Source organism: Chelmon rostratus, chromosome 10 (genome assembly GCF_017976325.1).
Source record: "Chelmon rostratus isolate fCheRos1 chromosome 10, fCheRos1.pri, whole genome shotgun sequence".
Lineage (NCBI taxonomy): Eukaryota > Metazoa > Chordata > Actinopteri > Chaetodontiformes > Chaetodontidae > Chelmon > Chelmon rostratus.
Genome location: NC_055667.1, coordinates 17,620,746 through 17,636,703, shown reverse-complemented (window position 1 = coordinate 17,636,703; position 15,958 = coordinate 17,620,746). Strand labels below are relative to the sequence as shown.

The 15,958-nt window shown below is 41.4% G+C and overlaps 2 protein-coding genes across 3 annotated transcripts in view; one reads left to right on the top strand and one right to left on the bottom strand.

Annotated features, from left to right (window-relative positions):
* si:rp71-79p20.2 (SLC2A4 regulator) overlaps positions 1-8,150 on the top strand; it is a 37,079-nt gene extending 28,929 nt beyond the window's left edge. Inside the window, exons 6-9 of one of the 2 annotated variants that reach the window (XM_041946108.1) lie at positions 1,140-1,413; positions 2,555-2,695; positions 3,809-3,936; positions 5,159-8,150. In XM_041946108.1, the coding sequence (XP_041802042.1) occupies positions 1,140-1,413; positions 2,555-2,695; positions 3,809-3,936; positions 5,159-5,270 (655 nt within the window). In that variant the 3' untranslated portion in view covers positions 5,271-8,150. The remainder of the gene's footprint in view (positions 1-1,139; positions 1,414-2,554; positions 2,696-3,808; positions 3,937-5,158) is intronic. The other variant, XM_041946109.1, reaches the window with a different exon arrangement.
* A 3,383-nt stretch (positions 8,151-11,533) lies between these two features.
* The window catches only part of zbtb46 (zinc finger and BTB domain containing 46), a 61,447-nt gene continuing 57,022 nt past the window's right edge, over positions 11,534-15,958 (bottom strand). The window contains exon 6 of the mRNA XM_041945901.1: positions 11,534-15,876. Within this exon, the coding sequence (XP_041801835.1) occupies positions 15,436-15,876 (441 nt within the window). The 3' untranslated portion in view covers positions 11,534-15,435. The remainder of the gene's footprint in view (positions 15,877-15,958) is intronic.

Below are 15,958 nucleotides of genomic sequence, written 5' to 3'. Positions count from 1 at the left end.
TTGGATTCTGTCTACTACCTGTCTTTATGTGTATCACTAATTCTTAACACATGTGCCTTGTGCTTCTGTTGTCCAAAAAAGAATGGAATTATTAACAATTCTCAGTCCATACCATTAATGTATATACAGTACATTTGTGTCGTAGTGCTGGACTGAAAATTTGAATGGGATTGTGACAAGGATACTTTTATGCTCATCCATTTCTAGGAGTAAGGGGGGAGAGAGAGTCCTACTGTTAGTCCATGCTTTAGTTTAAAGCCATAAAGTTTTTGAGGAAAGAGGCATCCTCTAAAACTGTCCTCACATTTGTTGTCATTTCATCACCTGCCTATTTGTTAGAGGTCTGCTGCAGCACACTGGCTTTTACTGCCCCCTGCTGCTGGGAAGAATCACCTCTCCCTGCACATGGTTGACAGCTGTGCTTATGTTAATGGAAATCAGTGGCACTTTGGTAAAATGGAACGTCATAGGCAACGACTTCATGACCTAAATGTTTATGAATGTTTTCAGAATCTGTTCATTATTCTGTTCTTATCAAAACCATCTTGAGTTTGTTAGTGCATCTTCAGTAAAAATGAAAACACATTTGTTTGAGGAGAGTTGTTGGTGTTAATGGGGAGAAAAGTCAAAAGTCACAAATAGATATTATACATCAGAAATAATGTGAAATGGAATAACTGTTATCCTCCTCCTTTTTTTTTTTTTTTTTTACATGGCACTAGATGGCAATGGTAATGTGTCACAACCTACTCAACCGCTGTCTAGCACAGGCGACAGCCTTTCAGAATCATTTCAAATAGATAGCATCAAGCATTGTCTGGCACCCAAATGAGAGGGAAAACCTGACTTAATTTCTTAATACACCTGTACTGTCCAGGTAAATATGTGATCAAATGTATTGATGAGAGAGATGCCTATAATGCTGTATGCCGTGCATCAATTAAGCTACTGTAAGAGCAATCAGCAAGTACAAGAGGAGAAGGGCTGCATTATGGTGTTATTAGCATTAGCTGCTTGAACTAAAGTTTAAGAAGTCCAATGCTGTTTATCTTCATTTCAAAGCTGAAAGTAAAATTGAAATAACCTTAATTCAGGGAGACCCAGAAGAGTTTCTAAGTCTTAGCTGTTCCTTCCCACAGCCGAAACTGCGACTCGGACTACAGTGATGGAGAGGAAGACTTTTACTACTCAGAGATCGAGGTCAACATGGACAGCCTAACAGAGGGCTTGTCCAGCCTCACACCCACTTCCCCCACCACGGCCGGTCCTCCGCCCGTCTTCCCTCCACCGCTCACCGATGTCCCTCACTCTGAACACATCAGTATGAATGGTTCACAGAGCCACGCTCCGACACTGCTCAGCCAATCAGCTCCCTCCACGCTCTGCCACATCCGCACTGACCACGCCTACCAGGTAATTCACACACGCCAGAAGACAAACTTTAAACACACACACAATACTGAATTTAATTTCTCCTAAAATAATGCTGCTGCAACGCCACTGAAAACAAGACAAGACACTGAGCAGTCGGTGTGTTTCCAAGCCACAAAGTTTCAGATTTCTATCATATGGAATCTGCAGAGGCTGTTTTTGAGATCAGTGTGGGAAACAAAAGCTCTGAGGTCAGTTTGAATTACTTAACTCCTACATCAGTGTGGGAGTACATATCAGGGAGAGGAAGGGAAAAAAAACTTTCTTGCAAATATTAACAAAAGGTCACATGAAGAATTCAATCTGAATATTTTTTAAGTCAGAAAGTTTCAGCCATGAGATTTAATTATGCTTAAACTCATCCTTGCAACACTTAATTTGAACTGCTTTGTAGCAACTTTGGGTATCCATGCCCCCTCCCTCTTCTTCCCCTCATCCTTCCTTCCTCTTCTTCCCCTCGCCTTCTTCTTTTTTTCCTGTAACTCTGCAAATTCATGTGCACTCCTCACTTACATGCCCTTAGAGGTAAAAAATGAAATGGTTTCAGCTGGAAGAACACATTTGGTTAAAGTATAAATCTTTAAAATATTCAATATTGAATTCAGTCCTTCACAGTGGTTCGAGGTTGTATTGAACTCAGTTGCCATGACAACACCAAATGCACATAAAAATAGACTTACATTATGCATAAGCAGTGAACAATGACCACTTCTCACGTTTCATTTTCTCTGTATGGCGCTGTACTCATACTCTTCTTTACAGTAACGCTAACTTCATGTTCTCGCTGAGAATCTATATGTTGTCTGTTTCGCACCATGTTCTTCTTTCTACAAGTACCTGCCAGTGTTGTTTAACTATAATCCTAAAACTCACACAGTCACGGTCACATTTTTTGTTTATGTAAAATACACAATTTCTGTGGTAGGCAGTTGTGTTCGTCCTGATGCATGATCAGAGCTGATGTGAAGGCACATTTCAGATGAAGAAGTGGAAAAATGCCTTTCTTATGTGACCTTTTTTTCTCTCTCTATTCCCCTCTCTATTCTGCCTGCACTTTCCCTGTCCCCTCTCCTTTCTGTTGTGTCCTCTCCTGGCTATTGCGGGGTGGTTGTCCATGTTCCAGGCCACTGCTCCAGTGAGTGTCCCAGTGGGTCCTGAGCTGGCTGGGTTAGGCAGTGGTAATGGAACCGGGCCTGGAATTGGGAATGGGAATGGCATCAGTGTATCGTGGCAGTCCCCTCCTGTCATTTTCAAAGGCGTCCCGGTGAGTGAGGCTTTGTCTCACGCCCTTTTATCTTAATCTTAGCTCATCTCCTGCCTTCCGCTGCTTCCACTAATTTTTTGTTAAAGCTTTCGCCACTCTGGTTTTTCACTCTCCCTGCTTCTCAATACCATCCTCTTCAAGCTTTCAATAGTACAATTTATCCAAAGATGCTATTCAACGTGCTTAACATTTCAATGAATCAAGATAAGAACATATAAACATTATATTGTTTTTGTCACATCACTGTTTATGTAAGATTTATGCAATAAAGTAGAAATGAAAAAATAAGTAAACGACTGGGATTAAAGGCAATCAAACTACAACAAGAATGCAGGTAAAAGGTTTCAAATGAATTCTGTTATATCCTCAGCACCTCTAGGAGGCTGTTTCAAAGGCCAGGGCCATATTTGCTGAAGGCAGCATTGCCATGAATCAGTTTCAGCTCATGGGACAGGCAGGAGACAGTCGGAGGACCTGAGGGATCTAGGGGGCACATATTGTATCTTAAAAGCACATCAGACGTCCTCAGGCACAGAACTGTTTAAAGATTTACAAACCAATAAAAGGATCTTAAAATCAATAATAAAACTGACAGGCAACCACTGCGGCCAGGGACACAAAATGTAATGTGCGCTTTCCTGGTTGTAGATAAAACATGTACAGATGAATTTTATATGAACTGATTTTGATCTGTGGGGTTTTTTTTGTGGGGGGTGGGGGGTTGCAGACCAAAAAGGACTGCCTCAAGATAGTGCAGCTAGCTGCTGATGAAGTAGCAGATACTCAACATTAACCTTAGCAATATGAGCATCTCCACTCTTGTAACACACAACTCGCTATGCACTGCCTCATTTGAATGAACCTCCTTCTTGTTTGTGCCTCGCCTTCCACAATTGCACCTTGCACTGGTCACCAAATTACCACAAAAACAGGCAAAGAAAAATTACAAGGTCAGGAAAATACCGAATGGTCAACTAAAAGAGTGTGAATGTATGATAAGTGTAGGATGTTTTTTGCTTTATTCTGACAGGAACAGAATTAAGGCAGTGTTTTCTGTATATCTGTTGTAATTATATTGATCATTGTGCTTATGATGTCTTTGCACTTTTGCAGGGGCCCGTGACTCATGTTCGGACAGTTAGCGTCGGTGAAAAGCGGCAACCGGCAGCCAGCACACACACCACTGTTACCAAGAACCATGCTTTAATAACGCCGGCACCTAAATCAACACCAGGAACCAGGTATGCAGCAGCGAGCATGTGTCCGTGTGATTCTAGTTAGGAGTGCTAAATAATTGTGCTAGTTTTGCTCCAATTATCTCTAGTGATTCACAATTACAGGACTAGGTTTACGATAAAAACATTTTATCTTCTGTTATCTTGCTCTCTTCTGTTCTATCTTCCTCTGTCCTCCATATCACATTCGCTTGGAATGAACAGTTTTCTCATTGTGACTATGGTGGTAGTTTTGAGTGCAAATTAGAAACAATTTACCGCAATGAATTATAAGTGGAAACACAACATTGAAGTCATTTTTCAAACGAAAATGACAAACATTTACTGGTTCCAGCTTCTCAAATGTGGAGATTTGCGAGATTTCTTGGTTTTACATGACGGTAAACAGAACATCTTTACAATTTAGACTTTAGGCTGTACAAAAGAAATTGTTTCTAGATGTCACCTCAGGCTCTGGGAACTTTTTTAAATTTTTCACGACTAGTATTCTCAATAATAATGAAAGTGATCATTTGTTAAAGTGGTCATGTGTTCAAACTAGTTAGATGCCATCAGATGCTGTGGTAGTAGTTCTGTGCAGGTTTTATTTCCTAGCTATGAGTTTTTCAAATTTAACAAATGTAAAAGTGTCCAATACATTTTTACTGCGCAAAATGAACTGACTTAACAGCAGGTGATCCACCAGTGATGCAGGTTGGACACAGGATAAATAGAAATTATCCCAACCCTATAATTTCTTTCTAAAGAGAGTGCTGATCAAATGTTATTACATTTCTAGCCGTGTGTTACAGTTTATTGTTAATGGAATATAAAGTAAGGACATAGAGGCACTTATGTCATCATGATAATGTTTAAATTTGCTTAATAGCAGGAACGAGCCACAGTAATTACACAGTGCACCATTTCTCTTTATGGTGCTGAAATGTATCACATCAGATATCAGATATCACTTCCCTTTTTTGAATTACATTTATGTTGACTTGTTCAAAGGAAAGGTGTGTGTGTGTGTGTGTGTGTGTGTGTGTGTGTGTGTGTGTGTGTGTGTGTGTGTGTGTGTGTGCGTGTGTGTGTGTGCGTGTGTGTGTGTGTGTGTGCCCGACCCTACCCCTGCATGTGCACATTTATGTGCCTTTGAGATCATTGCATATATATGTGTGTTTTCATGCCCATGTGGGCGTCTGGGTGTCTGTGTGCATGTCCTTATGCTGTCACATCTGCTGTTACCAAGGAAACCCCGTGGGGAGGCAAAGAAGTGCCGAAAGGTGTACGGCATGGAGAAGAGAGACATGTGGTGCACAGCCTGTCGCTGGAAAAAAGCCTGTCAGAGATTCACCGACTAATCCGGTCCCCTTCCCGCGTGCGTGAGATGAGCTCTTCCTCACTTGGAGCGACAGCTAGGTGGACTTTTCCACTGAAGAGACGGGGGGAGGTTTCTTCATGATGGGGCTGTCAGTGCTGCTTCCTCCAGCCCAGCAGGGGGTTCACCTTCTCTCTTTTCCGTTTCCAAATACAAAGAGAAAATAAAACTGGTGGGTAAAAACAAAAAAAAAACAAACAAAAAAAAAAAATCAGCAAGAAAAAAGTACTTTCTGCAGGTGTGGAGACCTTTTCTAAGACGGAAACATTTTCACTCTGTTTGATGAATGAGGAAAAACAAAACATTTAAATTGGATTCTGAACCTTTTGTTTTTCACTTGCCATTTTTCATGGCCTCGACTCAAGGCAATGTTTAAAGACTGCAGATAAGCTTTTTGGTATACTCTGTCGTTCATTATAGGATCATCATGTAATCTACTGTTTATGGGGTGGATCATGACTCTTTTTGGAAGTTCAAGGGTTAACACCAGATTTGCTCGTTAAGACCTCTGTAGCATATCCGTTTTTCATTGTCACTGTTTAAGGGATTTTAAACCTACCAAAGGCAAAAAAAAAAGCCTGTTCACTTAATCCTGAATCCAGCATTACTGTCTTTTGCAGCCTTACTGGATATTGACCGTATGTTTCAATACATATTGTTCAGTATCTACTACCTGTTCATTAAATAAATCCAGCACAGCCAGCTATACTTCTTGTAATTTGCAAAGATGCACAAAACCCTCACACCAAGTGGTACAAAAAGTTTACCCTTGACTTTCCAAAATATTTTTGAGAGATGTACACAATATATGAAATATTTTTCCCTCTCTTCTGTATACTTGTACCCTAGAGATATGCACCTTGAAGAAATGGGTCGCCTTTTGGAGTATCACTGTAACCACAGCGTTTGTCTGAGAGAGTGGATATCAATTTCGCATATAGAATTTATTTTCAGCAAAGACTTGCTGAAGCAACTAGCAGTTGCACTGTGCAATCAGCAGAATTTCTTGCTTTGTGGTTTTCATTGTTGTTGATATGGTGAGTTGAGGCGGGAAGGCTCACTTTTTTTCCTTTGACAGCTGATGTTCTCAAAGAAATCGTTAACCACAATGAATGATACATGAATGATAACTGCCCTTTGAAACATTAGCTTACAGTATGACTGATGTCATTTGTGTATGTAGGTGAATAACAGAGATTGTAAGTCAACAATCACTACCTGATGAGTCAGGCATTCTAATTTATTTCTTACAGTTTTGAATGGAGACGTTACCTAATCTTTAGTCTTCGGAATAACTACCGTTAGACAGCATTGCAAAATTTGTAGATACCACACATAACTTCAAAGGAACCAAACGTTTTTCCACTGTTTTTTGTTTTTTTGGGGGCTCGATGTTGTGTTGAATCCTTTAGAATGATCTTTCACTCTGGTCTAACATTTGAAAATGAAAGGTGAGAATCAAATCAAGTCAGTGCAGAGCAGCGGTGTACAGCAGGCGACTGACAGTATGAGCAAAAGTTTAAATGTTTTATTTACCAAATAGGCCTGTAATACTAATGGCCGGCCTGCTTTCCCAAGCTTTAGATTAAATATATATATATGTATACATATATATATACATATGTGTGTATATATATATGTATATATATTTACACATACAGTATGTACTGTATATGTATACACATTTTCATCAATATTGGCGTATCTAAGAAAATAGCAACCTTTGATTTTAAAGCCCATTATGTTGCCTGTTTTGTATTTCCATTAAACGTCCAACAGTTCTAAGGAAAGAAAAGAAATGCAAAGACATTGGCAACCAAACTTAAAAGCGCTTAAGACATTTAATCTCCTGCAACACAATACAGGAGAGTTCCCACAGTAGACAAACACAGTGAAATAAGTCAACTAGGTATTCTTTGAAGGTTACCAGCCTAAAACTGTACACATGCAGGCTGAAGTGTATTTGTAACTGGCTTAAAGACGTGGATAGACAACTCAGTGATGATGTCTTAATGGTGATGCTAATGACGAAATTAGAAGAAAGAACAACACATCAGTAGTCAGAAGGTTTTCAAATAATTCCTGCATTCAGAGATTCCCTGGAAGAGTTTTACTCTCTTTTTTTTCATTTTTCTAACATATATCAGTTGTTAACTTGCCTCCCATAAACCCTAGTCAAGGTCTTTTATTTATTAGATAGTTCAAAATTACAAATTTGCCTCGTGACAACACCCACCCATAGCCCCTGGATTCGGATCAGAAAAAAACTCAACCCTTTGACAGGAAGTTCTCCGATCTGCTCTCAGAGGCGGAGTCATGACAGTAGATGTATATTTTTGAAGAGATTCACCCTTGTGCTGTTTGTTAGCAGCTTTTTGAATGTAGATTCTGCTGTGTGTCCTCTGCTCTTTAAGTGCTCCTGACACTGACCTGACCCGATCACCATAGCAGCGTATGACAAACACACACACACACACACACACACAGTGCCTTTCCTCTCCTGTACAAGCAGGCGTTCGAGCAGACTCCTTGACTGAGCTACAGTACGACTGCAGACCTTTGTCGCCATAGAAACACCTGTGCTGTCTCGCTGTTGCCACAGGGTCACTCACGCTGTCTGCTACTGGCTGATGCCACATTATTGGCGACCAGTTATCACTTCTCAATAAAAGCTGGGAAGCAGATGCCTGACTGTTAATTGGTGGCTCGAAGTCATTGGGCAAAGACTTATTAAGCACACAATTTAGTCCAAACAGTAGTGAATAATATCTCATACAGTTCCTGTAAAAAAAAAACAAACGCCATTTTGTTTAGAAAGTGAACGATCCTGCCTGTAAGTCGTTTATTCCAGTGGCATCCCAGATAAGCTCGGTCTGCCTCTCTCTCGGCTTGTGAGAGCGGTCTGCAGGCCTCTTACGGTCAGAAACTTCACAAAGTGCCAATGAAAAGAACAGAAAAAGAAAAAGGTATACTGACCTAATGAAATTGCACTATGCTGCACTGCGCAAACACATGTTTTTGTACATGGACATTTTATATACAAAAATTTTGAAGTGAAAGGACTTTTCTTTCGTGGGGGTGGGAGGGTTGTCGTCACTGCCCGATGGAACGAATGGGGTGTCAGGGATAGGGGTTCTGTGCCTCTGGGGTCCCCCATTCTTAGCAGGTGATCTTGACAGTTAATGCTCTCTGTGTCAGATTTATTGTACTAAACATAGTGGTGCTGGCCGTTTTAGAAGTGTGGTACTGGGATGTTCAGTGTGGTACTTAGGTAGTCACTTTGCCTTTCCTTGGAGGAGTGCCAAGGGCCGAAAGCAGCACCTGCCTTGTCTCAGTCATGGGAAAACATCGGTCTTAGTCAGTGGCTGCACATTATGGTCTTGATAACAGATGCTTTTACAGTGTTTTATTTTTCACAATACTCACAAACTTTATCCATTAAGCTCATCTTTGTGCTTCATTTACTTAAAGGTCCAGTGTGTAGGATTTAAGTTGATCTATTGGCAGAAATGGAATATAATATTCAGAATTATGCTTTTATCATGGTGTTTAATCACCTGAAAATAAGAATCTTTGTGTTTTGGACGCCTTAGAATGATCAGATCTTCTTCCACAGAGACGATGTTGCACCAACATTTTTCTACAGCAGCCCAGAAAGGACAAACCAAACACTGGCTCTAAAGAGCTCCTTTCACATTTTTAGCAGCCACCATAGATTCTCCTAAATGTTTGGTGGGAAAGGATGAGGTGAGGTGTGCTCAGTTCATTGCAATCTGCAACCTCGCCACCAGATGCCACTAAATCCCACACACTGGTCTTTTAACTAAAACAGGTTCTTGCTTATTTACATTTTACCGAGCTTAGGTAGTAACTGTGTAGATCCTGTTATTAGTGCTGGATACCACTTTTAGTTTGGTCGTTGATTGAGTGTCAAATGCAACCCATCAGTTCTCTCTCCATCCTCAGTGTAAGCGCTGCACACCAGCAGGTTTAGAGGCCTATGCTTTTGCTGGTAGCAACAAATAGCGTGTGTTGAGCTAACAGGTGCTTGCGTTCACTGGCGCTAAACTGGCCCCTGACGATCAAGACCCGAGTTGCATCAGTGAGACCTCCTCTCAGTGATGTGGGTCGTTATGACCAGAAAGACCTGCGGGCGCAATGTTGCTCTCGCGCACAGATCTGGGGCAAGACTTTTTTTGCAAAAGTATTACAACTTTCGCCCCGAAAATGAGAGATGGAGATTGAAGATGACTGTCGATGGGTGTGCAGGGAAGATTTACAGCCGATGGAAAGCAGACACAAGACACGCAGTGACGATATAGATGGATTCGCAGTTTCAGGGCTTTCTTGTACATATGCAACATAAAAGAGAACCGTGAGGCTTTTTTTCATATATTGTTGTTGTTTTCTTTGTTGTTGTATCTTGTTATATGAAAAGTAAACTTTTTTTACAGTGTAGTTGCTCAGAATATTTTCTTTCTTTTTTTGTTTTTTTAAAAAAGGCAATTGAGAAACTATAGTGAACATAACACGTAAAGATTCAATGTATATTGTAGCTTAGAGGCAAAGGGGAGAAAAACAAAACATGTTGAATGTAAAACCTACAAAAATAAAAGTCTTTTTTTGTTGTTATTTTTGCTGGCTAGTTTGTACTGCCTGTAGTGAACCTGTAGCGTGTCCTGATTTTGGTATCCAAATCTTTTAACACCCACATGCAGCTGTCGCCACACTGCTAAGTCATATCAAATAACACAACCATGCAGTATTGCTTTACTATCTTACTTTGTGCAATGAGATGCTTTATAATGGAACAACTAACTTGAGCTCTTGGTGACATCTGGGCTACTCGCTCACACTGTCTGTCTTTTGTCTTTCTCCCTGCCAAATAGTTATTTTTCTGAATATGTGTGGTTGTCGTTGTCGTGGATGTTGTTTGTGGTTGTGACGTTAAGTTGTTGTTAGGCAGGATAACCTTTGACCTTTGGTCACGATTTAAAATTTTAATCTTGTGGGAATCTTCATCCTGCCCTGCACATTCCAACAGACAGCATGCTTTTAGTGTCTTCCACCTGTTTCCTAATAGACATATCCCTCCCATTTCCTTTTCACTACAGTGATTCTTCCTTTCCCATTTCCTGTTCTAGCCTGTGCTATCCAGCTTTACTGTGGTCCCACCCAAGCCTTTACCCAGTATATTAAGCTAAACTAAACCCTTGAAATGTGCATAAAAAAAAATATGTGCTGCTTTCTTGAATGTCAGTTTTCATTTGTGTGTAAACCAGCAGCAGCAAAGCCAATAGATCTCCTTCCAAATCAAATGTAATGTAATGCATTGCAATGGCAGCTCCACTCAATTCTCTGCTTCTTCTACTGTGGCTCTTATTGTTTGTCCAGGCTTTTACCCTCCTGTCTGTCAGTTCTCTCCTTTGATGACCATTTTTTTTCTCTCCTGTTATGTTTTTACTGAGCCTGACACTGGCTGGTGTGAAAACTGACTCTTGCTTCTTCTTCTTTTTTTCCCTCATTGATTGATTGATTGATTGTCTGGTTGAGTTTGAGGTTGTTTTGCATGTCTAGCATCACTCTTTTTTTTCCCCCCGTTCTTTTTTTTTGTTAGGAGATACAACACTGAAGGGTTTTATGTGTTAGATTTCCCCTTTCAGTAACTGATAACTCAAGGCTGATGCAGTTTGTTTTCCTCTAAATGTAAAACACAGCTAAAAACGTTTTGAAGGAAATGTGACGTCAGCCTTGGGTCTTCACTGGAGGGCAAGATTCCTCCTGTGTGTGGGCTCGGCTGCTGGTCTTCGTCAGCAGTCCCACGCACATGGAGGAAGCACTTTCTGAGGAGTGGTGCGCTCAAGGAGTATTTGTGTGAATGTCAAGCCTATGACTAGTGCTTGAGAAGATGGATGACCATGTATGATGCTGATAATGTGATCTATGTGATGTAATGTGATGGAAAGAAAATAAACCTGAATGGAAGAAGTCTGCCACCAGATTCTGTCTAATTTTTTTCTAGATGAATACAAATCTCTGGATAAGGAGGCGTTTACAACAACAAAACTTCCAAATAAGGAAATGTGGCAATGTAAGATCAATAGACAAGCTTCATTCCTTTGTGTCTACTTTCTTTGACTTGTCTATTCTGCCCCCTAGTGGACAGCAGGTGGTTATGACAAGAATAGTCCCATCAACCCTCTGACAGGCACAAGAACACAAAAGGCACAGCACGCGTTGTTCACTTCTTTACAGCAGCAATTTCAAAATTTATTGAGACTGATTGGTTTTTGCAAATAATAGTCAAGCTAATTCTTCCACTAAACATGAAGTTAGAAAGAGGCTTGGACGGCCGGCGGGCCAGCCCCAACATCAAAACAGGAGGCTCATGGTTGGCTGTAAAAATGTTGTCGTGATCAGTACTATCAACCGAAAAATATCTGCACAAGAGCACTTCAATCTGCCCAAAACAAAACAGGTGTAAAAACAGGACAGCTTTTTTTGATTATTTAACACATTTTGTTACAAACACAGGTTTATGATAATCATCAATATAAAGTCAGTATCATATTGAACAATATTCCCAATGAAAATAAACAAACCTCAAGCTTCAAGTGCGACCTTTTACAAATTAAAGACCCTCTGAAACTTGAGAGAAAATAAATAATATATAATAGTAATATAAATTCATATATATGAAGGTATACACACATCACTCTTAGTAGAAGAACAAAATCTAAAGTAAAAAGCGCCAATTTTGAAATATAGTATAATATAGATATACCCATATCTATGGCTTCATGATTTGCACGTGTGAATCAAGCTATACAGGCTAAAATGAGGATTGCAATTTGTACACGTCTAAGAATACCCATATTCATCTGCAATAGAGCAAACAGTTCCAGTTTTGCATCGTGTGGAATGAGACAGTTGTGTGCAGATGCCGAAGACGTCGCTTTGGTATGACAAAATGAGCACAGGCATGCAGTTAAGACCACAGAATCAGGGCACAAAAGGTCATCAACACACGGTGGGGAAGGAGAATCTGGTAGCCCATCATGATTTGTCTCTTTGAAGTTTTATCCTCAAAAACATTTTGCACCTCTAATCTGATCAGTCGCGTGTTAGCAATCTCTATCCATCGACACAAACACGCATCCATCTTCTCGGAAACAGACGCTCTCACAAGCACACGGGTGAAATGTCATTGAGGCACATATTGAGGGGTTGATGGCAGACGTTTTCCTGAAGTACAACCCAGTATGAGGAAGAAGACATACAGTACAGGTCGTGAGAAGAGCGCAGGGCCGGGGAGTCACACATACATCCAGATGTCTCTCAGTGGCCATAACAGCACCACAGGACAGAGATTTGTCACCGATCATGGGCTCCTTCCACACCCACAACTGACATTCATAAAAATCCTAACCCCATTGTCTTTCTTCTTTTTTTTTCCACCCCAAAAAATTACAACTATTTGATAAATGGGTCGAACAAAAACACAATAAATAAAACAAATAAAATAAAGACAGTTGCCAGACATGAAGAAAGCATCACAAATCGCATTGTACTGACAGTTCCTCAGTGGGGGTTAATGGGAAGTGCAGTCCATGGCACCTGTAGCAGAGAGGCCTGATGTGTGCAACCTGCACTGGCAACAAAATGTTTCCCAGAGTTACTGCTGCAGTGCTCACTTTCCCTTTATGTAAATGACCAAGAGCCAAGCCAGTAAAACACTGGCAGAGAAATACAGCATGTAGACGCGACACTACGAGCGTTTTGCCTGCATGCAGCATTTCTTTTTGATTGTGTGTCATGCGAGGCGTGAGACAGTAGAAACTAGGAAGAAACAGAACGAAAAAAACAACAACAACAAAAAAAAATCAGCTTGGTTTCAAGATGCGGTCTTCTAAATCGAGCCGGTCCTTTCACACAGCCCTTCATATTCACAATAATACCATAACATGTGCACTTTTTTCAAACTGTGACAACTGTGACAGGTTCAAAAATAAAAACAACCCAACAACAAAACTGTTAACCACAACAATAAATCCAAAAGCACCTGCACACACAGACTGTGAAACAAAAGCACTTCATGTATACAAGGTACTAGATTGTTTTTGGTTCGATATTAATCAATTAGTGTACATTAGTGATGCAAAAGCGTGTGCTGAATATATGTTTCAATCAATATCTAACAGAGAAGTTTGACAGTGAAGTTGTTTTTCCCCTTGGTAAAAAAGCAAATACGACAGAAAAAGCGTAAACTGGCACAATAAAAGGTTGATAAAAGCCCCATGGCTTGCTGTCCACAACAAGGCAAAGTATAAAAGCTTTTTTCTTATACAAGATATAAAATATCAAAAAAAGAACACACAATAAAGCTTAGCATCCAGCACTTAATAATAATTAATAATAGTAACATCAACAACAGTAATCATAGTTCTGATAATCATAATAATAAGACATCTCATCTGCCTCACTTGAATTGTCAATAACATGGAAATAATCTTAAGAAATCAATATAGACTTTTTTTTTTGGACACCGGACACTCAAACATTCTCGCATACAAACACCCATCCTGTTCTAACCAACACACACGGAGCGCGAGGAGGGAATGACTTCTCAAAATCAGGAATCCACAAACAGGTTTTTCAATAAATAGCTGTTAAACAAAACAAATTAATATTACACTCTACGAATATCAAACTCAGAATTTCAAGCACAATCTCGATCCTCTTCTTTTAACCTTACGGAGCCGGAGGAAAACAGATCACCAAAAAGAAAGATAAACCGTGTGGAGAGAGTCTGCATATTCTGTGTTGAGAAACTGGAATTACAAGGCTGGCCAAGACAGAAACAGAAAGAAAAAAAAAAAAGGACTGTTTTCAAACGAAGGCAGCTCCTCCTTAGGTGTGAGGTCCAGGTCCTGTCATCACCACCTCCAGAGACAGCGAGAGAGACAGAAAGAGTTAATAGTGTAGGTCATGTGGATCCCTTGTGTGCTTGTGTTGATTTTCCAAACGGGGAGGCAGAAAGTGATGTCCACTTTGTGCACAAAGAGGGTTAGAACTCTTACATACACTGTAAAAGTCTCTTTCAATCTCTCTCTGTCTCACATACACTTCACTCCCCCCGTTCAGCTCCCCCCAAAAATCGTATGTACACTAGTCAAATCTCCAGTTTTTGTTGGAATGGATTGATAGAAACCGTGTGGTAAACTTAAGTGAAGAAAAGATTAAGGACCCCACTGAAAGGCAAAGGCTATATAAACAGCAATCTGCACAAAGATTCAGTGATTTCTATGTCGTGATAACAGTCAAGAGGACATAAAGTATATCCTTAAAGGTAGGTGCGGTCACCGAGTTGTTTAGGTAAGTAAAGATCAGATCAAAAATGTAAACCACGGGTTCAGGGCTTTGATAGGAGTCAGTTGTCATTAAAGTGCAAGTCTGTGGCAGTAGGACTCTGCATCAACAATGTGCCATCGGGCTGCCCGCTCCTCTGACACACGTAGCTTTGCAATAGATTTAGACTCTCCCTTCACTTGTAGAGAGACACTTTCCCCCAGAAACAGTGCAGCCGAGGTGGGACCAAGACACCGCCCCCCCCCTCCCCCCCGATCCTGGCTGTTTCCCTACGCTGTCAGCGATCCTTGGTTTCCATGGTGATTGTGATGGCAAACATACAAAGTTGCAGTCTAGCATTGGCCATGTCCTTGGCAGCGTCCTCGTTGATTCCTGTTGTGACAGAGTAGAAAACTACTGGACTCTGGCCTGAACCCTCAGGAAAAAGAAACACAAAAACACTGCATCAGAAGTAAAGGAGGTAAGCAGAAAAAGCCTCGCACTCGAGCCACCTCTTGACCACTCTTCTACTATGGCAGTCAAGGTTGAGAATAGCCTAAGTGTGTGTGTGTGTGTCTGTGTGTGTGTGTGTGTGTGTGTGTGTGTGTGCGTGCATTTGAGCATGTTTACTCATGATGGTTTTAGATCATTGTCGCGCGTCACCCTACAGCATTTCCATTCAAAGGAAGGCCTGCCCGCGGTGGGACGAATGGGTAAAGAGAGCAGAGGATTCTGCCGGAGAGATCGCAAGAGATCTTCAGAGATTGGCCGACAAGCCACCAACAGGAGCCTGACAGATTCTAGGAGATCCAGGCAAAGTCCCTCTCGCTCCCGTTCTGCTGCTCCCCCTCCTGTGCCGAGGAGTCGCTCTCCTCCTTCTCATTGTCCAGTGCTCCGTGCGCCTCAGCGGTCATCCCTGAGTCCTTCCACTTCCCCCCTTCCTCCTCGCCTTCTCCCATCATCTCCCCGTCCCCTTCCACCATCATCTCCTCCTCCCCCTCCCCATCACCGTCGCACTCTGCCTGGTCATCATGGAAACGGTCACCAGGATACAGCTCCTCCTCCGGAGAGATGTCCCCGCCCACCTCCCCGTTGTGGTCCAGCAGCGCGGCCATGCCCCGGCCAGAGCAGTCGGCGCAGACGCCGTGACGACGAGAGCCGTGTTTGATTCCGACGCTGGCTGCTGACATGAAGACTCGGCTGCACACCTTACACACGTACTTCTTGTCTTTGCTGTGGACCTGTCGGGACAGAAAACAAAGTGTCAATTCACCTGTTGGTTTACAGTGTGATTTACCGCCCCCTGCTGGTGGCCGCACGGCT